The following is a 16,245-nucleotide window of genomic DNA, read 5'->3' on the forward strand; positions in this document are numbered from 1 at the left end:
CAGATGCCTTATTTTCTGTGTTTCCCTAGAACCAGGGGTGGGGGACAGAGAGGGTCAGGGTTATGCATCCCAGAGCCTCTTGGCTTCAACTTCTGCTGCTAGTCGTTTCTTTCTGTGCTTGGGGTCGGCTCTCTTTCCTCCTCCTTGCTCTGGGGGCTACTAGCCAGCGAACCCTGAGATCACACACACGTCCTCTTTACACACTCTGACATACACAAATGCACGGATGACACACATTCACAGGCTCACATCACACATACAGAAATATATACATCGCCACACACAGTCGCCAATAAACACCCCTACTCGTACGTTCATAAATAAACATACAGGCATCCACACACCCCAACTCGACCCGGGGAACGCACGCATTCACGTTCACACACACTCACGAGTAAACACACATTCACACTCACTCACAGAAACATTTATGCATGCCAACGTACATTCACACGCTGGCTTATAAACACAGATTCACATTCGCCCCCCAAAGGAAGCACATCCACGAGCCCGCACGCCCAGTCGCGCACGTTCGCAAAACAAAACGCCCACAGTTACGCGAACTCTTCCTCGTCCAGGCCTTCAGACCAGGCTGGGGCCCAAACGCAGAGCTGAAATCCAAAGTGTTAGGCCCCATAGGAAGGAAGAGTGGAAGGAAAGGGAAGGTGACCCCCCCAGATCCCCTCCCGCTTCCTGGGCGGCGTTGAGCAGAAGCCGGGCCGGCGACCAGAGACGCACGGCCGGCCCAAGGCGGCCTCCAAAGCCGGGGCGCTCCGGGCTTCCCGCTCACTAGGCACACATTTTCCGCAAGACCTGTTCGGTTCTTTTATTTCCACCTCTTTTGCTTTCATGCATTTTAATTTCTCTCATTCTAAATTAACACAGCGATCCGAACAATACTTTAAAATGGTGGAGAATGAGCCCTGAGAACGAGAACCTGAGCGGGGCAAGTTTACCCGGCTAGTGTGGCCGCAGCCGGGCCGCTCCGAGCCGGTCGCGCCTCCCGCCGCAGCTCCGCCGGCTTCCTCCGCGCCTTGCTACCCGCGGTCCGCGCGGCCGGCAACCTGGAATCTTCTCCGGAGTAGAGAGAAAGAGAAAAAAGAGAAAAAAACATGTGTGGGGGGATGTTATTTCGTTTCCTGCATCTGGGCGCTGGTAGCTCAATTCAACATACAGGAGTATTTCAGGGGACCTGGGAAACACGGGGTGGATTTTGTTGGTTGTTGGTGGTGTTTGTTTGTTTGTTTGTTTTCCTCCAAAACACCCCTTGATTGAGGAACGTAAACCTGGAAGACGGCGCCTAGGCATCTAGACCTGTGGAGCTGAGGTTTAGAATTTATTCGATTATAAGCCTTGGATCCTTTAAATGTAAAGAACAGGTATGGGGACGGGGGGGGGGGGGGGGGGGGGGGAAGCAGTTTGGAAAGGAAGTGCATTTTAGGAGGACCTGTTTAATTTGAATTTGTAAGTAAAAGTCCTCTGAACCTGCAGTTTCCCCCATTAATGACCGCAGAACCCCCTGAGAGCACACAGAGCTGTCATTGGGAACCTGGGTGTGCGGGCATTTGGGCGCGAGAGGCAGGGATCCGGCTTCAGCCTCTTCTAATTTCTGGGGTGCAGAGGCGAGAATCTGGCTGCTAGACTGTCTGCCTTGGCCTCTATCAGGACTACCTTTCTTCCCCGGGGCAAAAACTAGGCCCTGGGGGATCTAGGGCCCCCACACCCGCAATGCCACAAGCCTCACAGGTGGGGGTCTTGCCATCTAGAGGGCTGGGAATGAGGGGGGCATTCAGAAGGGGAGAGGGGGCACTGAAGCTTTCATTTTGCCCTGATGCAAGTGGTAATTCTGGATCCCTGCCGCTGCTCCCGACTCACCCCAAAACTATCTTAGAATGGCCCCTGTGTGGAGGATTTGGGGTGAATTCTTACTAGAAGAGGGGGCAGAGCTCCTGTGAGAATAGGGAGGTTCTGGAAAGAATCCCCTTCCCAGATGGACCCTTGTGGCTCCTCTGCCTGATTCCCTGCACCCCAAATCTCACCCCTTCTCATATTGGGGTTTCCCCAAATAGCGAGAAGGAGAAGAAAAGAAGATGGCGACTGAGAAAAGGGTTGCTGGTGGAGCAGCCATGAAGAAATGCAATAAATTCCTTGTTGTTTTATGAAAATTTACAACTTTGTGATAGAAGTTTATGAGTGGTTGAATCCAGCGATTGGCCGGCGCCGGTCATGTGGCCGGGCGATCGTGAACATGAACTTTTTATCATTTCCCTGGTGGTTATAATGCAGCATTCTTTTGGACACCACACCTAGGTCGGAGCACTGTCGTCCTTCAGGGCTCCAGCCTCTTGATATTTTTATACTTCAGTATCACTCGATAAAGAAAAAGAGAGAGAGGAAGAGAGAGGGAGAGGAAAGAAGAGAGAGAGAGAGAGAGAGGGAAGGAGGGGTGGGAATTACACAAAAGAGAGAACCAAAAATAATTTTAATTTCTAAGTTGATTTGCTTGCTGATCTGGGATTTTAGTCATCATGGAGGGTAAATGGACAATCTGCCCAGGACTGCAGCCTGATACCATTTTTCAAAGCCAGAACTTACTCCATTTTCTATGCAAATGTCAGAAAAGCGAAACACCCTCTCTCCCAAGTCAGAGAAGGGGAAGCGACGGCTCTCAGGTTGGGACAATATTATCTGGAAGATGAAGAAGAAACAGAACGCTTTTCCCCCCTCCTTCCTCCTCACCCCTATCAATCGGAGGAAAGAAATCCCAAGGTCTACAAAGGTAAGGGAGATTCTACAATTCTCTTCTTATTCTTTTGCATCGATTTTGTAGGGGGTGGGGCTTGGGTTTGTCTCCGTCTCCCCCCCTCTCTCCAAGACGGGGGCTGAACCCCACCTCTGGGCACTTCAGAGAGAGGCTTCCCAGGAAATTCGGTGGCCGGAGAGAGAGGGGTGGCTGCTTCCTGGAGGGGGAGCCAAGGCAGGGAAGACGGGAGGAGGAACCGAAAAGGGACCACGGAGGCGAGCTCTAAGTCGCCTTTTTAAGCTGGGAAGAGAGGCTCAAGCGAGGGGGCTGCAAAGGAGAGGATGGGGGCGTCTGGGCTCCAGGGCGCCCTAGAAGCCTGTCGCTATGGCCTCTGTGGGTGCGCGCCCCCTCCCCCTCCCACCATCCCCCCCCCCCCTTGTTCCGGCCTCCCCCAGTTGCCCCCTGCGCAGTTCTCTTGCCCGTCATGGGTATCGGCGGTTTCCCGGCGGCATTGGCACAAGGGGAGGTGGTGCCGAGGGACGTTCTGGTCTCTGGAGGGCCTGGAATGTCCGCAGAGGCCCGCGAGGGCGAGGAGGCGGCGGCTAGAGGGACACAGAAAGAACAATTCACAGAGAAATGCTCATTATCTCCCTTACGGAGACATTTTTGAAATTCAAGGGCTGTGGGTGGAGGCACCAACATCGAGGGAGACCCCCTCCCCCCAGGAAGCCAGCCTGAGAATGCCCAGGTCTGTCGCCACTCCCGCAGGAGGGAGCGTCGCTCTGCAGGGAGACAGTTTTGTGGTTTTTAACGCGGTAGGTCACAGCGTGTTGGTGTCTGTGCAATATTGATTCTATTCCTTGTGTTTTATGGGTGTGTGGATTTCGGTGGAGGAAACTGCCATGTGTGTGTCTCAGGTGGGAGCACCTCAAACTTTCCCCGGATCCAACCGTGGTGATTGTGAAGAAGCTGTGGAGTGTGTTGTTGTGTTTGAGGCTTGTACACAAAAACAAAAACAAAACAGGGAGGGACAGAGAGAGAAGAAGAAGAAGAAGAAGCAGAAGAAAATCAAAAAGAAAACCCAGTTAGGGAACCTGATGGTGTCCGGACTGGAGAGCTGCCTGGAGCTGAGCTCAGACAGCTAGTCCTGTCCCTCCGGCGCCTGATTTCATTCTCCAGCCAGGCCTCCTGGGGGTGGGGAGGAGGGGGGAGAAGGATCGTTGGGAGGGAGACCGAAATTCCTAAAGTAGCTGGTGGGGTGGAAGAACGGGAAAGCTGGTGAGAACCTAAAAACAGAGTGAGTGAGAGGGCTTCTGGGGAAGCTGCCAGCGGAGAGATAAGCGGTTTGGGGCGTGGAGGGCAGGAGAGACTGATTTAGTTTGGTTTGCACGAATAGGTGATTGCTTTCCTCTTTTTAAAGACCAAATGCAGAGCGTTCGGCCTGGGGCCTCTGGTGGCCCAGGGATCGCCGGGGATGGGGGTCGGTAGGGGGATATTGGCATTCTGGATCCTGAGCTGGGAAGAGAGGGATGCAGGCCACTTGTGGCGCGGGAAGGGGGTCCCTGGAGGCACAGGTAGATGCCTAGAAGCAGGCCCGGACTGGGTACCTGCAGGGACCCTTGGCTGCACAGCGAGAGAAGTTCTCGGCCAGCACCCACGGTACTCAGGGCCTATTCTCAAAGGAAAAATTCCCCAAACCCATCCAGACTGAAGGTCTTTTTCTCCTGTAGTCTTGGTGTGGTTATAAATCATCCCTTAGACAGTTTGCTCTGACCCAAATTATGCGGTTTGCTGCCATCTACCGTCCGTTCGGAGACATGCGGCTTCGGCGCCGCAAGCCGGGCGACACTGCCTGAACCGTGCGCGACGCCCGGAGCCCCTGCTGCTCAGGTTCGGCGGGTTGCGGGGACTTCGGGCCCAGATTGTCGCTTTCCGCTGGATCTTGGTACCCGCCATTCCGCGTGTGGATTAGAGAACTAGTGTCCCTTCCTCCTGGCCCGCCCCATTCCAGCTCCAAACCCAGCGGCTGGCTGGGAAAGCGGCTTTTTCTAGGACATATTTAAAAAGGACTAATACTGCATCCCGCGGGCAGGGGGCCCTGAACCAAAGGGTTGGGGGATCAGAGTCGAGAGTCCTCACCCTCCTACCCCTCCAAGGCTACAGAGGGGATCATCCGGGCCGCTCGGGAGATGCGAGGCCAAGGCTGTTCAAGGTTTATTTGGTTTTCTTTTCGGCCAAAGGAGGGGGCCAGCAGGGGAGGCGCCGGTCCCGCAGTTCCACTCGGCTGTCTAAAGACAGACCGGGTCTGTGTTCTCCGGGTTGGCCAGTGAGTCCGTGGTGAAGGAATTGAGCCGAATTTTCTGGAAACTGTTGGTGTCTGCAAGTGAGTGTGGGTCCCCTCCCCCATTCTCGACCGTTTCAAGCAAAATCGACACAAATATGCTTTGGGTAAAAATTGGGAGTGGGAGCAGGGATCAATCATTAAGGAACCAGACCATTGTGATTTCCGTTCCTGCAGGACCCCTCACACCCGCTTAACCCGACTGCTCTCCCAGAAGGGGGTGGCGAGGGCAGGGGTACGGGGCCTCCGCTGCGGAGTTTGAATATTGGCCCCTGTCTCACGGGTTACTGATTAGCTCGGGCTTTCAAGCCGCAGGAGGAAGCTCTGGCCGCTCCTTTCAAGGTGCTGTGGCCCCAGTTCCTGGGCGGGGGCTCCAGGAAATTGCCTGCGGTGCCAGGCAGGCTGAGGTGTTACTAGGGTCTGGGCCAGAACTGCCGAGGTGGAGGGGGGCCGGCGGTGCTGGGGGGCAAACCCAGCGGCTGTGGCGCCTCCAGAGTCTGGACCACAGGAGAGCTGCCCTTTCAGCATTTGGGCAGAAAGAGTGACTTTCCGAGGCCAGAAGGCCCGGCCCAGTGCGGAGGCCCCGAGGGAGCCTGCCGGGAAAGTCTCGGGCCCCTCTTTCTTGTGGGCAATCCGAAGGACAGGTAGGGAGGGAAGGTGGCTGGTACAGGGGGTTGAAACACTTTGGGGCTCCTGGGGTGCCCGTGGACCTGGGTGCCGGGAACAGGGAGAGTGAGCTGAGCATCACCGCCCATCCCACACCCCCCAAGATCAGAGACGGTGCCATTCATTTGCATAATGGAAATGAGGTCTTTGTACCGGCGCTTTGGGCGGGCTAATTTTAAGGCAATATCCCTAGTAAACAGCTCCCCTAGGTTGGGAACTCCCTCTGGGAACATTTATGTTTCCCAAATTCAGAGAGAACCACAGAGTCTAGGGGAAGAATTGAGTCGAGTTATTTTCATTCGCTCCATCCCAGCCAGAATTGGGAGTGGGCTGGGGGAAGATGTCCACAACCCAATGAGCCGGAGGTGGGGGGAGCTTTGTAGCTGTGAGGAAATGGGAAACTTGGACAGTGTCTCAATCCTCCTCTCCTCCGTACACATACAGGCAAAAACCCCTCCCTGAGGTTACCGGTGCAGGAGAATTTTACTCAGTTGCTGAGCACAACTCGGACATTTCCCTGGGAAATGAAAATGCGTGCGCATCCAGAGGAGCTCGGATCTACAGCATAGAATATTACAATTATAAATTCTGCCTGTGGGGTTTCTGTACAATCCTTCTGTTGCGTACTCAAGACTTGGTACACATTTATATCCATCTCTCTATATACATACTTCCTCAATGAGGCTGGGAGAGACACCCCAGACTGGCAGACGGCTGTGCCTGCTGGGTATTTACATATTCCCCCTTGGAGACAGACAGACGGCAGTGGACCGAACCACAGACAGATTCGTAGAGATCTGGCTCCAGAGACCAGGCGGCCTCTGGCCGGGCCCTGTCTGCTCTTTCTCCCAAACAAACGGATCAGACGAATAAACGCTCATAAATACCTCTGGGCTTAGATAAGAGCGATGAGGCGCTATTTCTTTTCATGCCGGACTCCAGGCGCCCAGGCCCTGCTTCGGCCTCCATCTCGTGACAGGCAACCTGCAGAGGTGAGGTTAATTTGGGGCTGTGGCTCTAAGGATAAGGAGATGATTTTCATGCTTCTGTATCAGGGAAGTCTCCCTGTCTTACAGCATCCTACTTAGTCCCGACTCCACAGCAAAGCCCACATTGTCCATTTCTAGGAAGGGGACACTGTGACCAGGGAGGAGGCAGGACAGATATGGCCCAAGGCCTAGCCTCAGTGGCTAGGAGGAGGGAGGTGCATACAGGCACCCTCCTGACCCTGCTCCCCCAGCCCAAATGTTCCCTGTTCCTCTCTAGGAGTTGGCCCAATCACAGCTAGATTGGGGGCACTTAGGATTCTTCATCATTAGAAGACTTGAGTTTATTTTCTTAAATTTTGATAACTCCCTTCCCCCCCCCCCCCCCCCCGCCAAGTTGGGCTAGGAAGTGATTGGTGGGACATCCAGGGATCACTATGTGGCCATGAAGGTATAGCCTAGAAGTGTTCCCGAGTTCCGGGATCCTTGTAGGCCACTGTGCAACCAACCAATTTCCCGCTTTTGGTCACCAAGTGCAGCCCTTTCCCTAGTATCCCAACCACTTTCCCTAGTATCTTGTGCCATCTTTTGTGGGCAAACCTGGCCCACAAAAAGGAACCCAGAGCATGAGACAGCACACAGTCAGCTGGCCCCTTCATCATCAGATTTTGTCACCCATCCTGACTCATTCCTGAACTCAGGTCTGAACATTATCGACCTTTAGTGCCTGGCTTCCATGTGCATAGTTAGAATGTTGAAAACATATTGTGATTCAGTCTTCCAGCCTGGCTTCAAGGCTCATTTTCCTTAGATGGGGGGGGGGGGGAACAGAGATGAGCACTCTTTCTCACACTCAAGCCTGTGCAGCAGCAAAGCTGGTGATACAAATATGAGATGTGGGAGGGACTGGAGAGACACTGAGAGTCTGACAGAAGGGTGGTGAGCCTCTGGAGAGGGGATTCGGGCTGATAGTTGTAAGCTGCCTGCTGAGTCCCCAGGAGGACCTGAACACCTCTCCCTCCTTATAAAACTAAGCCCAAACCGAGTCTTGGGAAAAAAAATTCATTTTAAAGAGACCTGCCAGCTTCTGGAGAGACCTGGAAAAGGAGCAAGGTCCCCTCTCTTCCCGGCTGTCTCTGATTGCCTCAAATATTAGGCAGTTTTGAGGACCCAGAATTGGAGGGGGAACAATTTCTTCCCTGTACCCAGACGTACTGAGATATCTTTGATTCTTAAGAATCTGTAGCCCGGGATATTCTAATGATTTGGGGGGTAGGGGGTGGGGGTGGAGTGAGGGTTGCAGGCAGGGTAGGGATCAGGGGAACCTAGGCTGGGGGATGTCCCTTCCTCTTCCTCTCCCTATCCCACAAGTGAAGAGAAGGCTATTCCCTTTCCCCAGTGCCCCTTCCCATTCCAAGAGCAAGCAGCAGATGCTGGAACCAGGCAGGACGTCTTGGGCAGCAGCCTTCCAAGAAGCTCCTAGCCTCGCTTAGCTTAACCTAGCCACAGAGCCGGAGGGAGAACCTTGGGCTCAGACCCTCCTATTTCCCAGACTTCTGGGTCCTCTGGGCTCTGGCCTGCCCTTCAGACCATAAGAATTGTGAAGAAGCGAGAATAATAAACCCAGGCTTGGAGGAGACAGAGTAGACCTGAGAAGCAGGAAAAACAGTTTTCACCTGGGAAGGAGAGTGCTTCGTCTTCTTCGCCTCTCTTTCTGAAAGCGATGCTAAACAGTGAACTCTTCTCCTTTTCTACCTACACAAGACCCTAGAAACAAACCTTTTCCTTTAGTTCTCTCCTCACCACGCAGAGATTCATTCGGGGGACATTTACCCACCCTTCCCTTGAGGGAACGGGGCTCAAGCAACGCAGGGGTTAACTTTTCTGAAAACACAATTAACTTTTTCCTATCCTGCGTGGGGAGGGGAGGGATATATTTATTTAATCACTGGGGGATGGGGTGGTCTCAATCCAAATGCTCCCTCCTCCCTCCAAGGCACAGACGCCTCTTTCGCAGATCCTACGTAGGTGGAACAGGACGCGTTGTGTTGTCGGAGAGAGAGAGAGAGAGAGAGGAGAAGGAGAAGAAGGAGGGAAAAAAAAAAAGGTTGATAGGTTTGTGCGCGGGTCCCTCGCGCGGGCTGCGCTCCTCCTGGGTGCTATTTGACAATTCCTGCCTCTGCCATTGGTCAGTGTTGGATCAGATGGTTGTATTTCCTTCTGGCCCTCACTGGCACCTCGCCATCCCCCCTCAGCTAAAACCCAATCTCAGATATACTACTAATAGGCGCGGCGCTCGGACTATAAAACACAACAAATCATAAACCCGGCGGAGCAGCAGCGGCCGAGCGCGCCTCCCCTCCCAATGAGTTCCTATTTCGTGAACTCCACCTTCCCCGTCACTCTGGCCAGCGGGCAGGAGTCCTTCCTGGGCCAGCTACCGCTCTACTCGTCGGGCTATGCGGACCCGCTGAGGCACTACCCCGCGCCCTACGGGCCCGGGCCCGGCCAGGACAAGGGCTTTGCCGCTTCCTCCTATTACCCGCCCGCTGGCGGCGGCTACGGCCGAGCGGCGCCCTGCGACTACGGGCCGGCGCCGGCCTTCTACCGCGAGAAGGAGTCGGCCTGCGCGCTCTCGGGCGCCGAAGAGCCGCCCCGGTTCCACCCTGAGCCGCGGAAGTCAGACTGTGCGCAGGACAAGAGCGTGTTCGGCGAGGCGGAGGAGCAGAAGTGCTCCACCCCGGTCTACCCGTGGATGCAGCGGATGAATTCGTGCAACAGTGAGTGAGCCCTCCCGCGGCCGCCCCGACCCCCGCGGGCCCCCACCCCCGGGGACAGAAGTAGCGCCCCCACCTCCTTCCCGCCCCCCCCACCCCGGGGTGCTGGGTGGGCATCTCAGTTAGGAGCTAAGGGAGGACTGGGCGCCTGCCCCGGGTCTCCCGCTCTGTCCTCTGGCCCTCAGGAGTTACAAAGTTTGCAAAGTCCCAGCTGCACTGGGAGCCAGGGGGAGCGAGTGGGCTCTCCCGGAGCGCCACGCCAGAGCCGGATTCCGGGGCAGGGGAGGGGGCAGGGGCCGCAGCCACTGGCGTGGCTTTCCCTCGTGCCCCCAGCCCTGGTCGGGTCCCCCACCCGAAGACGGTTCCATTAAAAACGGAGTGCGTCATAGGAAGGGGGGCGGCGTGACGCTGGCGAGGGGGAGTTGAGTCTGTCCCGGACTGTGTTTCCCTGGGGGTCCGGGGCTGGGGAAGGAGGAGGCACCAGAAAAGGGGTGGTAGTCAGAGGAGGGAGGGCGCATAAGGGGAAGAAAGGGAGAGGGAGCAGGCGCAGGCAGGCGGAGGGGGAGAGAGGGAGAAGCAGGCGCCTGGGTCTCAGGTTGGATTATTTGTTGGCCTGAAGTCCCAAATTGATGTCCATTAGCGGGACACGAAAGTGAGGAGCCGTTAATGCCGACTATGGATCGATCCACGTCATTACGGATTAAGGGCTGGAATCTATCACAGGGTGGTGGGGGAGCCAGATAGATGGAAAGAAAAGATGAGGCTAGGAAGAGACACACCTGGCCAGTGCTTCCCCAGCCCCTCCCCCTCGGCTCAGGTGGGATTTTAAGCCCTCCTCCCATCCCCCACCTGGAGTCTAGACCAGAGGCACAGGCCTGGGAGACCCGGAGGGAATCTGGAGGGGGCGCTGGAGGAGTGAAAGAGGGGGGCGGGGGGAGCAGGGAACTCTCGGAGAGCGGAGGGCATCCCGGGACAGGCTAGAGTCCATGTCTGAGGGTCGAGTGGGGGAGGGGGTTCTGGCCCCGCTGACCCCAGGCCTCAGCATCTTCTCTCTGCGTAACAGGTTCCTCCTTTGGGCCCAGCGGCCGACGCGGCCGCCAGACCTACACGCGCTACCAGACGCTGGAGCTGGAGAAAGAGTTTCACTACAATCGCTACCTGACGCGGCGGCGGCGCATCGAGATCGCGCACGCCCTGTGCCTGACCGAGCGGCAGATCAAGATCTGGTTCCAGAACCGGCGCATGAAGTGGAAAAAGGAGAGCAAACTGCTCAGCGCGTCTCAGCTCAGTGCCGAGGAGGAGGAAGAAAAACCAGCGGAGTGAAGGCGTTGGAAAGGGAGGGGGAACGCGAAGGGAGCGGCCTGTGGGGAGCCGAGGGCCTCGGAGAGCCCCCGAGAAGGCTCTGCGGGCGGGGGACCCGGGGGACCTGCTCTCTAGCGCACGACACGTGCGGGGGGGCCCAGCGCTCTTTGGACGCCCCCGCCCGCAGAGCTCTCATTGGGTGCTGGGAGGCCCTGCCGCCTGAGCCCACCCAGCACCCTGAGCGCCCCCTCCATCCCTGCGGGACCCGCTTCAGCCCCATCAGGCTCCCCTGTGAGAACTGAGGACCGGACTCACTTGATGTTTCCTGGAAGCAGAGCAAAATGCTCTTGTCCGTGTCGCGTCTCATTTCGTCCATGTCCCCGGTGCACGGTTCAATGGTAGATTCGCAGTCCCCTCAGCGGGGGCCTCGAAGACTCCCTGACCCCAGACCTCTCTCCCACCCCCTCCTTAAAGCCACTGGAAGGAGCACATACTACCTAGAAGTAAGAAGAGGAGCCTCAGAAGAAAACAAAGTTCTATTTTATTAATTTTCTATGTGTTGTGTTTGTAGTCTTGTCTTAGCTCTGGACGTGAAATACTTCGGTAATAATATTAATATTATTAATAATGATGATGATAATAATAATAAAGACGTTAAAACTCGCCGCTCGGTCACCTCTGCTCCTCCCCTGCCACTCCCCCACCCCCAAGGCCACCCCATCGTCCCAGTGCCGGAAACTCCGCAGCAAAGGCTGGAGCCCTGGTCGGCCCCAGCGGGCCCGACACGACTCGGAAGTTACAGTTGAGATAAAGGCTGGAGCGGTACCGCCCAGGCTCCCGCGCCGCGCCTCGCCTCGCCAGTGCTGAGGCTCCGAACAGCCTCTCCTGGTGCACACTTGGGGGACGGAGAAGGGCCGTTTCCCTCTTATTCTCTAGCTTTTCCTCGTTTGTCCGTGACACGAGGGACGACCGAGGCCCCGAGCCCGGAGCCCCTGCAGAGACAGCCAGGAGGGTCTGGCGCCTCAGCAGCGCCTTGCTGTCCTCACGATCGCAAAGCCGGTAGCCTTTGGCCTGTCCACATGGCCTGATCTCCTCCGGCCTTGGCCCTCGGCTCCCGGCCGTGCCTCTGGAGACTAAAATCCGGGCCACCGGGTATCTCTCCGCGCGCAGCTCAAGGCTCCAGGCGCCCCTTCCTGCCTCAAGCAGGAGCTCATCGACAAGTAGGGGAATTTGAAGGCGCCGGCGGGCGCGGGGTGGAGGGCACGACTTTCCCCTGCTCCTTGGACACTTGAGGGCAGGAGGCCAGGTGATGGGGCATTTTGGTCTCATGCCCTCAACCAAAAAAACGACCCATTCTCTCCCCACCCCCACCCTCACCCAGGCAGCAATCTGCGGACACTGTTTTCCTTTCTTCCTCCTCCCTCTCTCTCGCTTTTTTATTTTTAAAGAAAATAGCCATCCGGCAGAAGGAGCCCAGCTGCGGCGGTCTTTGGCCGCCCAGCGTGCTCAGCAAGGCGCCGCTGGTCCTCGGAACCCCTTTCCAGGGAAGATGTGGGCCTCGGAGCACACTCTGAAACTACCCAGATGCCAGCAAGGGGCCTTCAGTGGGGCCTCCCAATGCAATAGCGGGCATCTGGTGGAAGGGTCTTGCCTTCATCCCAAACTCTCAGAACCCCAAACCCCAGGCACCTACTCTGCTGCTGTTTTCCCCTAAACTAGGCCGCTTAGCCCCAGCCCTGTTCCTCCTCTGGGGTCCCTGTCCTGCTTTGCCATTTTCCGGGCCTGGGCTAAGGATAAAGAGGAAGTCAGGAGGAGGATTCCAAACTTCTAAAGGGCACAGAAGTGAAAACTTCTCCGTGGAACCCTCGGCCCAGCCCTGCCAGCTCCGCCTGGACGCTATGCATGGGCCACAGCAGTCCAGGCAGGAAGCAGGCCGGGCTGAACTCAGGGGGAAACGCATTGCAATAATTGTTTTTCACACATCTTCCAACCCTCCCCCCACCATTTCCTTCCCCAACTCGGAGACTTGCAAAGCCCACATAAGGGAAAAGCGACTCAGTTTTTGATCATCTCATCCAGAGTGAAAATAATAATAATAATGATGACAAGGAGAAGGACACCAGTAGTCTAACACCACTTCCAAGAAAGTGGGTAAAGGCTCAACTGGGTCCCTCCTCTAAAAGACTCAACTCTGCGGGTGAGCCTGGCCCAGGTTTCTTTTCTCGCCCGGCGTTTGCAGGGAGCCAGCAGGGAGGCAGCGGTCGCCGCCATGGCAGTCTGCGGCCCGCGCTCCCGCCGATCGCCGGGAGGTGGCGCGCTCTGCTCAGAGGCCGCCGCCAACCTTCTCCCGGTTTCTCCCCCTTCTCCTTTTTTCCCCCTCTCTCGGAGGCTCGCATTGAATCGGCCCTAACGATTCTCGGATCGTCATTATTTGTAACCATAGAGCATGAATTACCTCTTGAGGTCATCAGCGAGAATTTACGACTGGTCAACAAAAGCACGTGATTCTCTAACGCCCCCCCATCCCCCTTCCAACCCCCCCCCCATATTTGGCCGCATACATAGCAAAACGAAGTACAGTGCATCGCTATAATTCATTAATACATCATAAATCGTGAAGCACAGGGTTATAACGACCACGATCCACAAATCAAGCCCTCCAAAATCACCCAAATGAGCTCGTACTTTGTAAACTCCTTCTCGGGGCGTTATCCAAATGGCCCGGACTATCAGTTGCTAAATTATGGCAGTGGCAGCTCTCTGAGCGGCTCTTACAGGGATCCCGCTGCCATGCACACCGGCTCTTACGGCTACAATTACAATGGGATGGACCTCAGCGTCAACCGCTCCTCGGCCTCCTCCAGCCACTTTGGGGCGGTGGGCGAGAGCTCTCGCGCCTTCCCCGCGCCCGCCCAGGAGCCCCGCTTCAGGCAGGCGGCGTCGAGCTGCTCCCTGTCCTCGCCCGAGTCCCTGCCCTGCACCAACGGCGACAGCCACAGCGCCAAGCCCTCTGCTTCGTCCCCCTCCGACCAGGCGACCCCGGCCAGCTCCAGCGCCAATTTCACCGAAATAGACGAGGCCAGCGCATCCTCGGAGCCTGAGGAAGCGGCGAGCCAGCTAAGCAGCCCGAGCCTAGCTCGGGCACAGCCAGAGCCCATGGCCACCTCCACAGCCGCGCCCGAGGGGCAGACTCCGCAGATATTCCCCTGGATGAGGAAGCTTCACATCAGCCATGGTAATTGTCGCTTTCGCTCCCTTTTTTGTCTTCCCCCGGCTTTCCTTCTCTGCGTTTGGGGAGGTTGGGGGGGGGGGGAGGCGAGGAGAGCTTGGCTTTTCCTCAAATATAGATTTATTTTTTTTTCCGGGGGGGGGGGGAGAAGTCTCTAAGAGGGTCCTCACAGCTCGGGGGATAGAGCCAAAGAAGGTCTAGGTCTTTAGCTGGGGAGGAGTATTTTTAATCATTTGTCTCCAGATTCGGCTAAGGTTTTATTTGCCCAGCTGTACTAGCTATAGGATGAAGGATGGGGTTTATGTAACGTGGGGAAGGGTCGTGCTTACCCCCGAAATTTTGAGGCTGCTGCTAGCAAAGGAGGGGCGAGCAGTAAAACGAGCTTTCCAGGGCAAAAGTGCAGCCGCTCTCCTCCCTCCCGGGGCGAGCGGCCGCCTGAGCCCAGCGAAGGGTGAGGCACAGGGAGGGAGCAAGAGACAAAGCCGGGCGCATTCACTGCCGGTAGAAGTGGGGGCTGCAGGAGAAGGGGGTGCAGAAGCGAGCTCGGATGCGGGCGTCTGGAGTGGGGAGGATTGGAGCTGCGGCGAGCTGGGTGCCAGGGACGCCTGGGTCCTGCTCCACGCCCCTCTCCCATCCAGTGCCCCCCTCCCTTAACCGGAATAACATTGCCTCGCGGCTCTACTCTGTCTGCTCCAGATATGACCGGGCCGGACGGGAAAAGGGCCCGGACCGCGTACACCCGCTACCAGACCCTAGAGCTGGAGAAGGAGTTCCACTTCAACCGCTACCTGACGCGGCGGCGGCGCATCGAGATCGCCCACGCGCTCTGCCTGTCCGAGCGCCAGATCAAGATCTGGTTCCAGAACCGGCGCATGAAGTGGAAGAAAGACAACAAACTGAAAAGTATGAGCCTGGCTACAGCCGGCAGCGCCTTCCAGCCCTGAGCCCGCCGGGAGGAGCCCTGGGTGGCCCAAGAGCCCTTGCCGCCCCCAGCCCTGGCCCCTCCAAGCCTCCCTGCGCTGCCACTGCCCGCTGGGGACCGGTTCCCACGAGCCTGCCTCGCCCCGGCCTTGTGTTACGATTTTTCGTTCGGTCTTAGGTCTTCCTGTGGCTCCCTCTCTCCTGGACTGGTTAATCTTGTTATTATTGTTAATAATAATTATTATTATTATTTTCCCTCCATGCTCCCCACGCCCCTCCACTCACCCCAAATCCGCCAGTATTTCTGAATGTTCGTGTCTGTGGTTGCACTCCTTCCCCCAGGAAAGAAAGAAACTCGCATGTTTAATGTGAACTTTCCCCTCCCCATCTGTGTTCTTCTAACTTATTTATAAAAGGATGATCGCTGTATTTTGAGTTTCAGCTTGAAACTTCTCTAAGGGGCAGCAGTTGAGGTGGGGTAGTGCCGCAGCGCCCTGGCCCAGCTGAGCTGGCCTCCGCGATGGAGTCCATGACTGTCTCTTTCCACCCTCCTCCTCCTCCCTCCCCACTCCCCAGGCCCAAGTCTCCCAGTGGCTTGGTCCTGGGGTGGGAAGGGGGCAGGGAGGGCCAAAGAGGGTGATATGGAGAAGAGGGAAGGTAAACCTTGAGAGTAAGGTTCCTGCCGCCTGGGTAGGCCCCACAAGGCCTGGCCTGGGAGTGTAGGGAAACAAAAATAATCCTCAGTGTAAAATGTCTTGTGTATTTCTCTGTGAGTCCATGGGTCTGGAGTAGAGGGCCCAAACCTTGTAAATATGGGGATAGTCTGGGTCAGACCCATCCCCTCCCCACCCCCCACCCCCAGTTCGCTTCTAAGACCATTTGTAGTGAGTGAGTGGATGCTGTGCTACGTGTGAAATCTGTCTTTGCCTTTGCCGGGCCTGTCTCAGTGATTCGCTTTTGGTATTTGTTTGTAGCTTTCCTTGAAGTCAAATAAATGTTTCCCCTACTCCACTGCCCTCCCACTTGTCTTTTCTCTGGGGGCCTGCCTCTCCCATCACCGGGCACACCCTAGACCATTCTTGACAGATCTGGGGTGTAGGGAAGGGAAAGCAGGGTGCTTGCCAGCAGCCTCTCTTAGCCACCTACATCCCTGGCTTGGTCAGCGGTACTTGGGCCAAGGGATAGGCTTTCCCCCGTCTGGGGGACTGGGAGGCCCAGAAATCCCACACGGGGCTGGGGTAAGGGAAAGGCCGAGCTGGACTCTACCCTGGCCTTCCACC

General features: G+C 56.5%; 2 protein-coding genes across 2 annotated transcripts; both read left to right on the top strand.

Annotated features, from left to right (window-relative positions):
- Positions 1-7,551: 7,551 nt before the first annotated feature.
- HOXB6 (homeobox B6) lies at positions 7,552-11,478 on the top strand. The gene is made up of 2 exons (XM_060646306.3): positions 7,552-9,516; positions 10,577-11,478. The coding sequence occupies exons 1-2, from the start codon at positions 9,102-9,104 to the stop codon at positions 10,834-10,836; spliced, it is 675 nt and encodes a 224-aa protein (XP_060502289.1). The 5' UTR covers positions 7,552-9,101; the 3' UTR covers positions 10,837-11,478.
- Positions 11,479-12,928: 1,450 nt separating this feature from the next.
- HOXB5 (homeobox B5) lies at positions 12,929-15,977 on the top strand. Its single transcript, XM_078437259.2, has 2 exons — positions 12,929-14,050; positions 14,741-15,977. Exons 1-2 carry the CDS (start codon positions 13,489-13,491, stop codon positions 14,986-14,988), a joined length of 810 nt encoding a protein of 269 aa, XP_078293385.1. The 5' UTR covers positions 12,929-13,488; the 3' UTR covers positions 14,989-15,977.
- The last annotated feature ends 268 nt before the right edge of the window (positions 15,978-16,245 follow it).

The sequence above is a fragment of the Panthera onca genome, chromosome E1, assembly GCF_046562875.1.
Source record: "Panthera onca isolate mPanOnc1 chromosome E1, mPanOnc1 haplotype 2, whole genome shotgun sequence".
In the NCBI taxonomy this organism is placed as follows: domain Eukaryota; kingdom Metazoa; phylum Chordata; class Mammalia; order Carnivora; family Felidae; genus Panthera; species Panthera onca.